We start from the raw sequence: 16,897 nt of genomic DNA on the forward strand, positions 1-16,897 counted from the left end.
TCTGTCGCGAAAGAAAAAAATTATGAATATATAGGTTTTCAGCCTACAGAACAGTCATTCATTTCTTAAACTTGTTGTGTTACTGTCTGTTACTGTAAAAGTGCTTCTGGAACAGAATTCTGTCGTAATTCTGACTTTCTTCGGGAAATTTAGTCATTTTTTTAATACTCCTGTCTCAGAAACCAGGAACCTTTATTACTCAAAGCTGAATACACGGGCTGCAAAATTATATCATGCAGTCAAAACATGTGATTACTCGAAAAAGTTCACGTGATTTTAATCCCATGTTACTTGCTTTACAACCTACAGTTAATTACTTTATTAGTGTCAATGAATTCGAACCAATCAGAAATAAATGTCATGTAACAAGCATATAAAAAATTCGAGTAAAAACGTGATTTGTCTTCAGACTTTTATTTTGCAACCTGTGTATTAAAACTTTTTAAACATCTTTTTATTCTCATCGTGTACTCTTTATCTACACAGACAAACCAATATGTATTCCTTGACTACCACTGCTGGTTACTTCGTATCAAAGAAATTTGCTAATTTGAATCGAACCGCATTGAAAAATCGTTACATACCTTCACGCCATAACGCCCATAAGGGGCGGAAACTACGTATCAATGTCAGTGGTTCGGAATTCCGGATTAATGAAGCCATCTTAGAGGCTTTCCCTGAAACGTTGCTTGGCAACCCGCTCAAACGAGGCTATTATTACGATACGGTGGATCAAGAATTCTTTTTCGATCGTGATCCATTTTTATTCAAATTCATCTTCAAATATTATAAAACGGGGAAACTACATTATCCCGAAACGGAATGTTACGAAGCATTTATGGATGAATTAAATTTCTTTCAAATTAATTTAACGGAGATTGCACCTTGCTGCCGTGAAGCATTTGCAATTTATCTAATCAACAAAGTCGAAGAAAATGTCAGAAGTCCTATAGCTCGGAATCGTCCAGCTCAAATCTTGATCTCGTCAATCAGTAATAGCTCTGCAAACAAGAAGAAGAAAGTACAGTACAATCATCTCCGTAAACTCTTATGGGATTTCGCCGAAGATCCACAATCATCCTATCCTGCTTTGGTGTTTTATTTTCTCAGTTGTGCTATAATTATCCTCTCCATCATCGTGAATTGTGTGGAGACCGTCAACTGTCCGACTGATTATTGTTTGCCAGTGTCCGGAAATCTTGGCGCAAACACAACATGTAATTATTCTCCCAAATGTGGTGATCTCTATTCATCGATTTTTTTCGTACTAGACACTTTTTGCGTCGTCTATTTCTGTATTGAATACTTGATCCGGCTCTATGGTGCCCCGAACCGAATTAACTTCATCAAAAGTAAAATGGGGCTCATTGACTTATTAGCCATAATGCCTTATTTTGTTGATCTAGCAATACGGTACTATTTCACTGGTTTGGGTGCAGCTTCTAAATATGTTGAGATGCTACGCTCTTTTCGTATTGTGCGAATAATCAAACTTGTCCGCCATTCAGAACGTCTTAAAAATCTGGCGTCCGCCATTACAAGTTCAATATCAGAACTTGGTTTTATTTTGTTTATGTACTCGATTGTGGTGATTGTGTTTGCCAGTACGATCTTCTACGCAGAGGCTGCTGGTAGACCACCTAAGGAATCAGTGTTTGGAAGCATCCCAGAAGCCATCTGGTACACAGTGGTCACAACTACAACTCTTGGGTAAGACCTTCCTAACTTGACACACACAACGTTGTTTGAACGTTCATCTAACGTTACATGGATGTTGTGAGCTTTAGAAAGACGTTGTTTTGATTTTGTGTGTCTGAACATCCTACCTTCTTCGTTTCTATTGCCTAATTCAAGACTTAAGTTTTAGAAATGAGTTGGGGAATACCTTTTTGCCGAAGTACCTGTTGAGTAGATCATGGTCTGCATTATCAAATTTCTCCACAAAAAATTGAGAAACCATTCTTGCAATCATTTCCGATATTTTATGAACCTACAGCCTGCCTCGCAACATAAATTACTCTTATTACTAACCGACCGACCCCTATTCGCCATAGTTTTTTCCATATATATCTATACATTTCGATAAAAAGGGACGTATTGAGAAGGAGCATATTCTTTTTGTACATTTTAAAGCAAAAATGGTCAGATTTTCATCCAAAATTTTGCCTAAAAAGCTTCCTTATTCTCACTTTTTACGCCCTTACACTTTTTCTATCATTTCGATCCTTACAGTTGTAGACTAGCAAGCGTCTGTCTCTTCCTTGGACACAGGAACGCGGGAATAGTGCTTATAATAATAAAGAGTTCTTATAAAAAATAGAAATTGCCGCGGGAGAGTGGTTTGGTTGTATTCAGTGAACATATATAGAAATAGATCCTATTGCAAGTTTAATCTGCAGCGAAATACAACGACGTGGTTTACTAGTCTATACAGTTGCGCTCCAGGAAGCCTGAAAAACGTATCCTCAAGATGCATAACCTTGAGTGCCTTCCCCAGGTCAATGACAACGTAGGAAAAACCTTCTCCTCTTTCTTCTTTAGCTATGGAGATGTAGTACCGGAGACGATCCAAGGGAAATTGATTGGTTCATTGTGTTGTCTAATGGGTGTTATTGTCATTGCCCTCCCTGTCCCCATCATTCAAATGAAGGTAGGGGAATTTAAGGGATTTATTCATTATGGGATCTGTATAATAGATTCTAACCAAATAATAAAGTTTAATGGTGATTACACATAATTTCGGTTCTGCAACGGAAATTCTTTATGCTAGTGGAAACCTAGATGATTATGGAAATCTGTCTCATTATAATTTTTTCTTTTTGGTGATATTCCACTCCTGTTTATCTCTTCAACAAACGAAAAAACAATTCAAATTCCATCAACAGTTTATATGGTCAACTGTTGTTAGGGTCGAATTTGAGAACACTTTTTTAATCATATTGACAAAGTTTTAACAAGATTTTTAAGTTGTAATATACCGGCATCATACTCTCGGGTACCTAATAGCCGGGGGGTTGGAATAAGCAGGGGGGTTGGAAAAAATTTCAAAATTTAATAAGCGGGGGGGTTGGAATAAGAATGTCCTGGGTGGAAAATTTTCGAAAAATTAATTAGCGGGGGGGACGGCTATTAGGTACCCGAGAGTATGTGTCGTCACACATCAGCTTTTTCTGGGTTGGAACTAATTTAGCAGATTATAATATATAGGAGGTAAAAAAAGTCCCCGTACCCCTTTTGCCCAAGTACCTCCTCCCTCCGCCAATGTATGTGATATTAATGTATAGTCAGGTATTTTATTGTTGTTTTTTCTCTCACACATTTAGTCACAGACTCTAGTATCTGGAGATATTTGACCAGGACGAACTCAACTCAAAATCGAAAACATTGCAAGTGAAAATTGCACGGAACTTTCATGGCCTCAGTTCAGAAAACAGAATCAAAAATGAACACGAAGAGAGTGGGATTGTTATAAGTTTATTGCAAGATGATTATTTTAAACGCCATAACAAATATTGTATTTTTATAAATAATGGATTTTTCGTTTTTTTAAATTACGTTTAATCTAATATAAAATGTCTATACAAATATTTATTGCTGTAAAATGACCAAGGCTTAATTGGGCAATGTGCCACAGGTCCCTGGCGTATTTCCTCAAATAAGCGCCGTGGTGCCCCTTATATTTACAAGATTTGGGATGTGGCCACACTCGATTTCAGTTCCTTAGTATGCCTTTACGATTCTGATAGCGCTCACATTTTCAAAATTTAAATTGATCTGCAATAATTTTAAAATATTTCAAGATACAAAGAAATATTAATTTTACTACCATAGTTTAGTTTTTTTTTAGCATTTTATACTTTTGCTCTATTCCAATAGCTTTAAAATTTCTTATTACAAGTTCAAAAGAGTAAAGAATCTATCAAAAAGTCAAATTTTGGATCTATAATTTTCACACAGCAAAAAAGAAAGGCTTCTTTAGTCATCCCTTTGGAGCTTTAAATTGGCTAGGAGTTTGAAGTTGTTAATTTTAAAACTACAAAATCTACAAAAAAAAACGAAAAGTTTAAAAATTTCGGTTTTAATAAATATATTTTAGTTAAAAAGAACGAAACTTTGGATCTATAAATGCCAAGATTATATCAAACTTCATTGGATGTGTTGAAAACATTCGTTACATTATGTCGTATGAATAGAAGTCGAGAGTACTTAATAGCCGCCCCCCCCCCCGCTTATTAATTTTTGGGAAAATGTTTTTGAAAGTTCCCTTTTTTGTCCTAATTCAGGTGTATTAGCCTCCTTTTCAAAAATTTTCCACCCAAGACATTTTTATTCCAACCCCCCCCGCTTATTAAGTTTTGAGATTTTTTCCAACCCCCCCCCGCTTATTCCAACCCCCCCTGGCTATTAGGTACCCGAGAGTAGGCAGTTTATGCAAATAAAAACAGTTTTCTGACTCTCTTTAACTCGAACCACGATAACTCGATTGTCTCCTTAGCTCAAGAAAGTTTTATGGTCCCCGCTTTTAAAAGGTGGGGAGGAGTTTTTTTCAGAAAATGGGAAAAGGGTGGGCAAAATTGTTTTCAAAATTCAAGGGGGGAAATCAAAAGGAGGGGGAGAAAAATTAGCTCCAAAAAGTCAAGGGTGGGGAGAAAAAATGTGAGGAAAAATAATTTCTGTTCTTTGGTATCAAACATAAAACATAAAATATACTGTATCTGTTCAACTTCAAGCTAAAAAAAAACATGTAATAGTGTTTTATATTCGAGGTGGTGACAATTTACATTTTTTCTTTGTATATAGGGGACGAGATAACATGAATAGAAGCAGTATTATACGTTATGGGCAAAAAATCTAAAAAAAATTTCAAGGGGGGATTATTTTAAAAACCTTAGGGAGGGGAACTAAAAGGGGGGGCAAAAGAATTTTTTTCAATTTTCAAGGGAGGGGAACCAACCTACTAGGACACTATGGTCTCAACAAGTATCAACGAATTTATAAGAAGGATAAAGGAAATTAGAAATCAAATCCACCTCCACCATCAAAATCTCCGCCCCCAAACCCACCATGATCATGTCCACCATAGTCATTATGTCCATGATGGTGACTCATCTCAGACATGGCACTACCCAGAAGATAGCCTCCTAGTAACCCACCACCTCCTGCTAGAAGCAGACTACCTGTATTGCTGCCACCTCTTGACTGCTGCTGCTGGGGAGCCTGTTGAACATAGACAGGCTGTTGGTACATGGGTTGCCCATACATAGGGGGACCATACATGGGTTGTTGACCATAACCATACATGGGTTGCTGGCCATACATTGGTGGTTGTTGTGGATACATCATAGGTTGAGGTTGTCCCATCTGTGGACGGGGTTGTCCCATCTGAGGTGGGGGAGGCTGAGTGTTTTGCTGAGCAGCACCTCCTGTGTTAGTTGTTTGATTAAACTGGAGTCAAATATCAACGAATCAATGCCAAACAAACTTTGTTCCACATCCGTATCAATTCAATATCAAAAAGCTTGTAAATTAAAACTGACGAGTAGGAAAACGATATCACTCTTATTTCAAAACAAAACCTTTCATATATTATTAGGCTCGCAGGAGCTACCTTTCCCTTATTAAGCAGCTAATAAAGTTTTTTCAGAGTTTTTGTATATTGAGAAAATATTTTATTTTTGAACCTTTTGTTAATAATATTCCAACTTACTATTAGGAGGGTCAGCATTGATATTTTGTTCATACTCCATTCTTGACGTATATGGTGGCGGTTGGCCCGGTGGCGCCATAGATGATTTTGATGGTAATGGCTACAATGAAGAATACAAATTGAATAGAAAGAGTGACTTTTACCAAAAAAAGTAAACACCCGAAGGGCTAGAAGCGAATGTTTAACCTTCCTCGTGCAGGAAAAAGTGAAGCCTTAGAATATACGCCGTATTTTTTATAACGGATTGATTTTAGCGGTTTCTTTGTTTTAGAGTGATACATTTTTTTAAATCTAGCGGAAAATTACTTTACTTTCAATCTGGAATTTGTATAAAAATAATTTTCCATGCGGGCTGCTCAAGGCCGCGCAATTTAGGAAGGATTTAGTAGCCTCAAATCCTACGTAGGAGATCCGCGTCTAGCCCTTCGGGCTATTACTTCATTGACCTTTCCCACCACTACATCTCAGTCTAAAGTCCATCGTTAGAAACTTATTCATGGAAAAAGTTGAAAAGCTTTTTGACTTAAAGTTGACTCTCGGTAATACAATCTGCAAGGGACCAAAAGTTTTCGTCGAATTAAAGAAAGATTTAAATTATAGAGAGTACTTTACAAGGGTTTCCCTTTGACGGGAGCTGTGAATTAGTTCGAATTATAGAAAGATTCGAATAATAGAAGTTCTAATTAACGAGAGTCTACTGTATTGTATTGAAACGTCTTTTTCCCCAAAAAAAAAACTTTTTTAGTTTTCCAAACCCATCCAAATTTCTCTTGTAACTTATAAGGGGCCCCCCAGCGGTTTGCGTGATTGCGTGGATGGGCATTTTCGGTTGCGTGAATGCGTGAAAATTGAAAAAAAAAATGCGTGAATGCGTGAATTGAAAAAACTTGCGTGAACGTGAAAATGTACTTTTTATTTGCGTGAATGCGTGAATGTGGGCTATTTTGTGCGTGAATACGTGAATTTCCCTTTTTTTCCACCGATTATGTGCAGTTTTCCCGATTTTCCAATGTTTCCCCGATTTTTCCCAAAAAGATTTCCGATTTCTGAAAAATCGGGTTATTGCGTGAAACTTGAGGAAAATTTGCGTGAATGCGTGAATTTCGAAAACAAATTGCGTGAATGCGTGAATTGAGGGTCCGCTGGGGGGCCTCTTATAACGAAATGAAAAAATCGAGATTTCAAAAAAAACAAAAACAGACATTTTGAAATTACCTGGTTGATGATTCTGTCCAAAGCGATCACCCATTCACTAAAATCAAACGTAAAGCAAATTATTTCATTATCAAAAGCTTGGGAATGAAAGTTATCCATTTTATTGTTTACCTTACAACATAACATGAATTCTTGAAAATAAAATTCGTGTTAAATTCAATAGCTACAATATATTAAAAATGTCAGCTTTTTACTAAGATTTGGACCTAGAAATAATATCAATATAATAATTGTTTGATTTTTTCCTTTTCAGTCCAGATTGATAATTTGAAAAAGGTAGTAACGCTGAACAAGAACTTGTTCGAATTAAGGCGGTATTCGAGTAATAGAGGTTCGAGTCAAGGAAACTTCACTGTACTCACCGACACTCTGTTTCTCTGGTTGACAAAAAATAATGAGGTTTCTTTTCATTCCCAAAGACACCAAATAATGAATCAACATCTCTTGAACGACTCTTTGGCAAAGTCACTGAACCACAATCAGAACCTTTGGAAAGGAATTAACAAGAGGTTTTTGAACTGGACTATAAAGGCTTTGCGGGATCTTTAACGTATACACTTTCTTAAAAAGCTATATTAAAATACTTACAATGCTGAAAAATAAGAGCTTTTTAATTCATAACAATAGGTATAGGCTCAAACCCAAAAAAAGTTTAAGAACACCCAAAGGCATGAAAATATTCGAGGAGGAGACTTGAAATAGTTTATCAAGAAAGATTGACGTCAAATGTAGTCATGGCATTGATTTTCATGAAGATACAGCCATTTTCACATCGTTTCTCCCTGATAACCTCGACCTAAACCCTTTATTATTTTAATTTTTTGTATTTTCGCACTAACCTGTTTCTATGGAGCGTACATCCGTTTTCAGGTTGATTCTTGTTTCAGCAGTAGCATCAGTTATGGATTGATAAACAGCAAATTCTCCATCGCTGTACAAAACACAGTGTTTAGGTTTCCAATCTTTTGATAAAAATCCTTGCACTGAAAAATTAAAATATAAAGATTTCTAATGAAAACGATTTTTGGAGGGAAGTCGTATAATACATAACACCAATCCCGTTGACTTAAGAAAATTCAATGCATTTTATGAAAGAAATATACGTTTCTATCAACACTTAACATTTACCAACAAAGTAAATTTTGAGTGACCTAAATCATTCAACTGAATCTGTCAGAAAAAAACGTGAAAGATGTATTGCCCAGGAGTGAAAAACTGCCATATCTAAGCGGTTGATTTATGATGCTTTTTTAAGTAAAATAAGTGTCTAGAGGGTGAAAAATCGAAATGTCCAGGGGGTAGATCATTGAAAAAAATAATATATCCTCTACCCTCATAAACGGATTTTTTCTTGAAGAGCCCAACGTCGTTAAGAAGTTGGTCTATTAGTCTAGTCTATTTTAATTTTTAAAAGACATATATATTTACCTTGCTTCAGTAAAGTTCCACTTTTGATTGTACTCATAGTTGTATTAGTGTTAGTAATATTCAATAGATGTTATGGTCACTGTCATAATTTTTGTATTATCTTGCTTGTATATTATTAGTTTGTTAGTATTACTGAAAATAAAATAAATTTTATAGTATAAATGTATAAATGTATACTATTACAATCGCTGCTTGTGAGACAATAGTCCTTTGTTCAGTGGCAAAATCAGTTGGGCAAACGCAAAATTGTCCAACTGAGAATATTAGCATTGGTAAGAGGCAAAAGTAACATGAAATCCTACTCGAAGTTCACGCGATAAGAACATTGATTAAATTATTGCCAATCAAGTAATTTATGGATAAGTTTGAAACACATTCTTGAAAGAAAAAAAACACAGAGACCAAGGAGAGAGTCTCTCCTACAGCTAAAATAGATTTCTTTCCAAGAAAAATATTAGTTTATTTTACATTAAGAAAATAACAGATATAAAATTCTATATAATACCCAAAAGAAAATATCATTTAAAAAATAGAAGATCTTACATACAAAATAGTGTCTATAGGAAAAACACGGATAAATTTCTATAAATATTCTCATTCAGCTTGGCAAAGTGCGGAAAGGGGTCCGACCCCCCTTCTTAAATGATCCCTCCCTTGTTGGCATCCCCCCAACCTTGAAAAATGCCTATCACCCAAGGATTTTGGACAAAAATAGCTAACAAATATATGTGAAATATCTTTAGAGAGAGAAAGCGAAATAATAAAGTTCTTTCTTCTTTTTGACTCAGACTACTCTTACAGAAAACTTCCTTTCATGATGACCAAATTTCATAACAGTGCTTGAAAATAATCTACAATATATATGTAAGCCCCCATCTTAGACTGCCCCCCCCCATTCCTTGCTAACATCCCCCTTTTTCATGAGAATTTCTGATCCCCCTGCCCCTTCTTCATTTTTTTGGAAGGTGTCATCCCCCCCCTTTATACCTCCGAACTATGAACTTTGTACTTGAAAACTCAAGCTCCAAAATTCATAGTAGAGCCCCTCCCCAAAGAATATGCATGAGCGTTTATATCAAAGACAAAAAGTGTCAGTCAAAAAAGATTCTTTACAAAATGCAGCAATGTCATATATTAGTATAATTCATGTAGGTTTTGCTTGCGCAGTAAATATGATTCCAATAAAAAACTGCAGTGGATAGTTTCAGTCAAATTATTCTCATACAGCACAAAAGGCTCTCTAAAATCATATTTTTTCACGATATTTGATTTAAAAATATTTTTTTAAGTCGATCGTCTTCGTGTGTATATTAAATGAAATTCTTTGAAATGTAAGCTAGCTGGACTTAATTACCGTCATTACTTTCTTGGCTTTTGAAATACTGTGTTAATCAAAGCATAAATATACAATAAATGAGATTTTGTTCAATTTTGTCAATGATGATAGTTCGGATTGAAGGGAGGAGCCTGGTGGTGCATTGGTTGTTGATGCTGTGGATGAATAGGCTGATGTTGGACTGAAAGAAAAATAAGAAGGTGTCAAGTCGAGTAATTTTGAGAAATAAATCTATTTTGAGAAACACCTTTTTGAATTAATTATTATTAAAAAGATTCCCAGATTTACATTAAAAAAACAGCTCAAATCAGTACTTTTAGATTCAAGCCTTCACCACCAATAAACCCACCCAATTTATAATCTTTCATAAATTTCAGAGAAAAGAACCTGGATAATTTTGTGGATAAGGTTGGCCATGATTTTGTGGGTGAGGCTGACCATGGTGATGTGGTGATGGTGCATGATATCCAGGAGCTGTTGCACCATGACTTATTGGAGCTACGGCTGAACTTGTCTGTTTGATAAAAGATAAAATGAAAGAAAAGAAAAAAGGTCAGGAAAAAGGCATCAAAGATCAATATACATCAATGACATAGATAGAATCCTCACATGTTCAAAATTTCTAAAGGATCATGATTTCCTTTTGGGAATATCAGAGGATCTTAGAAAAATTGGGCAAATCTGCACAAGAATTCTTGCACTCACTCACAAAATTGCCTTTTCGCTCGTTCAAGCAACAAAAAAGTCCATTTCAACATGAAAATTAACCTCTACAGTCCTTAATTCAAGTTTACATTAAATAATTATATAACTGTTAAATAATTGAAAAATCAGGCCCAATTTGAGAATAAGAGTTTGAAAAACAATCCCTTACAGCAGTTTGAGAGTTTTTGATACTTCCAATCCAAGCTCTAAAACAAAAACAAAAGGTATTTAAAAATATCAATAACATATAGGTAAACTAAGTATGTTTTAAATTAACCTATTTCCTAGATAAAGCGTGATAATTATGTTTTTTTCAAATATAAATAATTTTGAAAGATTTGGGTAAAGTTACATACAAGCACTCTCCAATATTGCTTGCAAGGAAATAATATTTTTTGTGCTTCAAGTGGACCACAAACATAGATTCCATATCGCTTCGACCTTTTGGAAGATTCAATGATTCAGCTTCAAATCCTTGTTCTACTTTCTTCAAATCAATTTTTGTATTAAAATGATGTTCAACGTGTTTCCCATCTCCAAATGCAAAAACACCATCTGATTTCAGCTGACAATGCTTCTTTTTCCAACCAGGAAACATCCAGGAATCTGAGATTCAAAAAAAAATTCATACAAATTTCATACCTTGAGAATATTGTAATAGTGTAATAACATAACAAAATAATATTTTTGATTAAACTTATTTTAATTTTGGTGCTTGGTAAACTACACAAGACTCAAATTAGCCATTTTTCATTATCTTGTAAGACGAGACCAATTTAATTTGTTGTTCTATGGGCAGATCATTAGAAAAATATGGGTCGGTCGGTCGGTAAAATAAGAATATCAGGGTTGGTAAAGTACTGAAAATGTTTTCCAAAAATTGTCTGGATCAAAAATTCACTTTTTTTATCTTCAATGAAGATCATAATAAAATCTTAGTGTATCTAAATTCAAGGCTACAAAATGATACAGTAAATAGCTTACCGTCACGCTTCAGAAGAAAACCTTCCCTTCTAATGGAAGCCATTAATTCATTTAGGTTATCTCTCAGTTATCTCGCTATAACATAATCATTAAAATGTATTATAATAGTTACATATAAAGAAAAATAAATTTATAAATTGAAATCCAATGAGAAATAAATTTTACTTAGCAACTAGGCTTTTTTTACATGGTGAAGAGAATCTGATGATGAACCCTAAGAGCATGTACTGTAAATCCTGTGGAAGGTCACATATTAGGATTTATATACTTCACATCTCTGTATGTTTCAGGGGTGCACAGCACAGTCCACACAACTGAAATCAAAATTCTTAAGAAAACATAAAAAATTAAAATACCAGGTGAGCCACAAAAAAGTTTTTCTCTTTAAAGTGAATTTTTTCGAGTTCTTATGACGAGATTATGCTGATGTATCATGTAAGTATGCTTGCCTATAATTTGATAGGTGGATTTTCAAGGTTTTCAATCACTTTCTTTAAAGGGGTTATCAGATAATTTTCGATATTTGGCTTAGAGATGGTCCTAATAAACGGTTGTGGCTTCACGAAAGACATGTCTGGACTTATTTTGTATTTCCAGTTTGTTCTTAGTTTTTCTGACTTCCTGGTTCTATGTGAGTTGGTTTCTATGTTTTCTAACTGACTGAATGACTTACCGATAGATCGCCACCGGTGGGATTCGAACCCACCGAATGCAAAGTTCCATCGTTTGGAAATCCAATGCCTTATCCACTGCGCCACGGATTCATGCCAGGAAAACGTTTCTGACGGCTATTTATATTGTACAAACTGCGGACCAGACTATATTAAGAGAAAATCCCAGAAGAGTGCTTTTTTTCGAGCTCCAACCCTAACCCTAACTGATAATAACCCAATTCCTAGCCAATCTGATACGTAACCACACCCAAACCACACCCAAACCACACCCATACCCAACCCTACCAGGTCGCCTGCAGGTCCTGACACTATTCCCGCATACCGGATCTGAAAAATAGATATATGTCTTTCGCGTTTATGAAGAAGCCTTCACCCTGATAAACACCTCCAAAGTTCTTGACCCAATTATTTTCTAAAGCTGAATTATTCGACTTTGAATTTTCAAACTTTTATGTATTTGAAAACAATAGAAATTCAACGTAAAGACTATGTAAAGACTCATTTTTAGAGATTTCAAAGTCAAATATCTTTATAGCTTTGGGAAAGAATTGGGACAAAAGATTTAGGTGTCTCTCTGGACAATAGAAGGTATCTCTAAGCCAAATATCAAAAATCGTCTGATAATCCCCTCAAGGCTAGACCCAATTGATTGTTTGGTTTGTGCCCTAAAAGCTTTAAAAAATAGTTCGGTCGGTTGGTCGGTCAGTCGGTTGGTCGGTCAGTCGGTTGGTCAGTAGCTAAAACTGGAACTTTTTTTCATTTTCCCACCAAAAACCTCAATTTTTTAAATTCCTTGAGCCATCGGGCCATCCTGGAATGAATACAAATGCGAACATAGAGAAATAGCCTGAAGAGATTAAGGTTTTTGCGGCGTGTGCTTAAGGAATACAGCCATGACTCTCTGCTTTTAGGTGCTTAAAATATTTGTTTTAAGTATGGACTACACCGGGACACTTAGAAACTTTAATAGACCTTTTCGCCTTTCCATCTGCCATCTTGAATTGTATGCAAAAATAGAGGAACGAAAAAGCCGTCATTGGATTTAGTTGGAAAATATGCAAAACATATGCAAGTTTACACAAAGATTAAAAAGACAACAAAGCATCTTATAAAGAAATATTATAATCATTAGAACAATAAAAGATGGAATTTTTTAATCCAAAAAGAAATATTTACAGAACAACAAAAGCCTTTTAGAAATTTGTTCTTAAAGACATTACATATTCTGTTTTCATGCCATTAAAGAATTCCACCAATACGGAGTACACAGATCAAACTTTCAAAACACGCAAACTGAAAGCAGTAATTATGACGTCACACATTCAGCGGGTTCAGATCAAGGTTTTGATTTGATCGTCTGACGGTTCTATTCCCAGGAGAATAATTTACCGTCAGCCGAATAAGGAATAGTTCTGTCCTTTGCGTATGATTATTGAGCTTGAGTTTATGTCTAATGTTATGGTTTTTTGAAGTGCTTGTTCTAAGAGATGAGCGAATTTGACTATTTCTAGTTTTCAAAAGGAGCAAATTCAATCTTTCTTCTACAAGATTACACTTTAATATAATGCCAATTATGCATATAAGTTTTACATTAATACTTTCTTTTTGCATATGTTTTGCATACTTTCTAAGGTAATTTCACCACGGCAATTCGGCCACCATAATTTTTGCATACAATTCAATATGGCGGATGGAAAGGCGAAAAGGTCTATTCTCTTACCCCTGCCTTGGGCCCCCCTGATATGAGCAAGGGAACCATGTTGGCCACCCCTACTGAAAATTTCAGATTAAAACAAACAAGGAATTAATTCCTGTAACTCAATGAAAGTTGAAAAAAGCTGGTTTTTGACTGTTTCTGATCCTAAAGTGTTATTTTTTGGTAAAAAATTTATGTTTGGATTTCTAGAAAGCTTACCCATTCATTGTCAATGTATTTTTTATTTGAAAGTAATCTCTTTATGGAATAAAAGTCATTTTTCCAAAGTCGATTTTTGCATTTCGACATTTTACCCTACGCAAATGCACGTGCTGAGGACACAAGCCAAACCTGGCCAAACTATCAATTGGGCCTGGCCTAAAGAAACTTTCTTATTCAATTGAGTATAACTTTTGATAATGACCCATCAAGTTTATCTTTCTTCTTTCCAATGAAAAAGAATGGTTCTTTTAAAACGTTTTTAGAAATTAACTTTATTTTAGTAACAAAATAATAACATCAATTCCACTACATTCTATACATTCTATATAATACATTCTCCATCAATTCAGACAAGAAATTATCTTCTCCTAAATACAGGAATAAACCCATACTTGAGCTAATACTTTATAAAACATTGCACTGAAATACTCAGCATTATCGCATGCTACCTTAATTTGGTGGTCTAATGTCAACATTCCTCATCTAATTCCGACACCCTTTTTATCAGCTGAAATTGATAGAAAGGTCAAAACAATTTTTCTTTGCTTAGTGGTCAGAGAGGAGTAATCCTTTTTCAATCAGTGATTCATATTATTCCTGTCTCTAAACATGTTGTCGGAATTAGACGCGGGATGTCAATATTAGACCAACTTACGGTAATTTGGGAGAATGTTAGCGTGCCTATTTGAGCGAAACTCTTTTATACCATGAGCAGCCATGAGTGGTCCTAAATCCGACTGCCCTGCCTAAATCCGATGGGGTCTTTCAAAGATACAAACTAAAATAAAAACAAACCTTACCAAAGTGTCAACTAAACTGAGAGATTTGATACACTGAACCAATTGAACCAAATAAGAATAATTGCTTCTTATACGAAACATAATTTTTTATTACAAAATTGTTAACGTTTTAAACACAAGCAACGGATTCAGAATAATAGAGGTTTTTTTATCACATTTAAAAATTGACATCTAGTTAGATGTTTTGTTTTGAGAGTTCTTGCAATATAGTTTATTGTTCAACTTGGAGAGGGAATGTTTGTAAACATATAATTTTTATTCATAGCAATTATTCGGATTTAGGACCACTCACGGTAGGTAATAATAATTTCTCTCTTGTTTTACTTGCATCCACTGAAGTTTGGACTAATCATTTATGCAATAGTTGTTTGGGAAAATGCGAGGGTCTTTTGAATAAGGGGTCACTCACAACTTCAGTTACTTTCCACATTTCTTTTCCTCCTTTTATATACCTAAGTATTCGTTCGCTTCGCTATTTTACACAACAATTTTAACCAAAACAAACGGCCCGATGTTTATGTCTCAAGTTCCTTTTGTTCAGACGGTCAGCACGGCCCTTGAATTTTGTCAACGGTCGGTCTTTTTTTTGTGAAATGCGGCTTTTCTGTTGATTATGACTATAGGCAGTTAATCAAGCAGTTAAATCCAGAACATCATCCGTAGTAACTGATTTTGGATGATATTTAGGACCACCCACCCATTCTGACACTTAATCCACACTGGATTTACTGTTTTTCAGTCACAATCTTTGTATACCACCCCCTCCTAAAACAGTCCATCGGGGCATTTTGGCATGCAGTAATTTTCAATGCATTTCTTTTAAAAACATGAATAGCCATGAAAATATAAAATCTAAAGAAAAAATATCTAAATCTAGTATAAACAGGTAAGAAAATAGATCAAAACAGCAAAATGATAAAAGGCAGTAAGTAACAAAATATAGCAAACGTTATTGCATACCTCAAAAAAGATTCAAATATCTCATTTTTTAAATCAACATTCAAAGTCAGTTAGATCCAGTTAGATTTTGTGGTTTTAACTAGGCTGCAAACCCAATCTTTAGTTCCCAACGATGTAGAACTTGCTTGGGGTTAGGTGCCCCACTCACCCTATAATTTTTTCAAATTGACATTTTTAGTTCACTTGTCATTCCTGAAATCTTACAAAAAAAGGGGCGAATCACCCGATTTTATAACAGCTTGAAAATTAGTGAAAACGGAATTTGTAAACAAAGCAGGAGAAAGTTAAAGCAAGACTTTGATGCAGTTTGACGTTTTAAAGACAGAAGAAGAGGCAAAAACGAGCATGAATCAGAATACACGCTTTTTTTTTTATTAGAACCCAGTTTATAAGAACATTTAGGCTGAAATTCGTCGAAAAATTAAGAACATCGTAAGAACAAGCCCAGCCTCAGTTTGGAAAAAAATGACAAGAAACTACAATTTTTCTTCTTTTCAAGCAGTTTTAACCCAACTTAGGCATGGATTTTCTAAAATCGAGAGTCAAATATTGTCCAAATTGTACCAATTTTATATGCTCTTTATTTTGCATGATATTGTCGATTTAGAGCAGTCTGAAAATTTAAGAACGCATTTAAGAACATTTAAGGCTGAAAATTGCTAAAAAAATAAGCACATCCAGGCTCAGCCAAATTTTAAGTGTTCTAATAAAAAAAAAACATTTAAATGAATTTTACAGAATGACAGAAAATGCAGTTAGTCCACTTTTTTTTCCCAGAATTCTTTCAGAGACCACCCCTTTGGCAGTTAATCCACTCTTGGATTAACTATATTTTTCAAAATTTGAAAATGGACCACCACGGGCAAAACAGGCATAGTGTTTTGGATTAACTGCTTGACCCCCCCTGCTATAGGATATTCAATAGACCTTTTCGCCTTTCCATCCGCCATATTGAATTGTATGCAAAAATTATGGTGGCCAAATTGCCTTGGTAAAATTCCATTAGAAAGTATGCAAAACATATGCAAAAAGAAAGTATCAATATAAAACTTACATGCATAATTGGCATTATATTAAAGTGTAATCTTGTAGAAGAAAGATTAAATTTGCTTCTCTTGAAAACTAAAAATAATTATATTCGCTCATCTCTTAGAACAAGCACTTCAAAAA

At 34.8% G+C, this 16,897-nt stretch overlaps 3 protein-coding genes across 3 annotated transcripts; 1 reads left to right on the forward strand and 2 right to left on the reverse strand.

Moving 5' to 3' along the window:
• Positions 1 to 477: 477 nt before the first annotated feature.
• On the forward strand, positions 478 to 3,857 carry LOC136812809 (A-type voltage-gated potassium channel KCND3-like). Its single transcript, XM_067069336.1, has 3 exons — positions 478 to 1,710; positions 2,542 to 2,650; positions 3,324 to 3,857. The coding sequence occupies exons 1-3, from the start codon at positions 497 to 499 to the stop codon at positions 3,351 to 3,353; spliced, it is 1,353 nt and encodes a 450-aa protein (XP_066925437.1). The 5' UTR covers positions 478 to 496; the 3' UTR covers positions 3,354 to 3,857.
• Positions 3,858 to 4,379: 522 nt separating this feature from the next.
• Positions 4,380 to 8,511, reverse strand: LOC136812810 (uncharacterized). The gene is made up of 6 exons (XM_067069337.1): positions 8,351 to 8,511; positions 7,762 to 7,905; positions 7,285 to 7,408; positions 6,923 to 6,959; positions 5,708 to 5,807; positions 4,380 to 5,423 (listed from the first exon to the last, which is right to left on the reverse strand). The coding sequence occupies exons 1-6, from the start codon at positions 8,385 to 8,387 to the stop codon at positions 5,014 to 5,016; spliced, it is 852 nt and encodes a 283-aa protein (XP_066925438.1). The 5' UTR covers positions 8,388 to 8,511; the 3' UTR covers positions 4,380 to 5,013.
• A 259-nt stretch (positions 8,512 to 8,770) lies between these two features.
• LOC136812811 (pleckstrin homology domain-containing family B member 2-like) lies at positions 8,771 to 11,500 on the reverse strand. Its single transcript, XM_067069338.1, has 5 exons — positions 11,376 to 11,500; positions 10,748 to 10,997; positions 10,561 to 10,597; positions 10,074 to 10,200; positions 8,771 to 9,867 (listed from the first exon to the last, which is right to left on the reverse strand). The coding sequence occupies exons 1-5, from the start codon at positions 11,416 to 11,418 to the stop codon at positions 9,785 to 9,787; spliced, it is 540 nt and encodes a 179-aa protein (XP_066925439.1). The 5' UTR covers positions 11,419 to 11,500; the 3' UTR covers positions 8,771 to 9,784.
• Between the last annotated feature and the right edge of the window lie 5,397 nt (positions 11,501 to 16,897).

The sequence above is a fragment of the Clytia hemisphaerica genome, unplaced genomic scaffold, assembly GCF_902728285.1.
Source record: "Clytia hemisphaerica strain Z4C2 unplaced genomic scaffold, Clytia hemisphaerica genome assembly, whole genome shotgun sequence".
NCBI lineage: Eukaryota > Metazoa > Cnidaria > Hydrozoa > Leptothecata > Clytiidae > Clytia > Clytia hemisphaerica.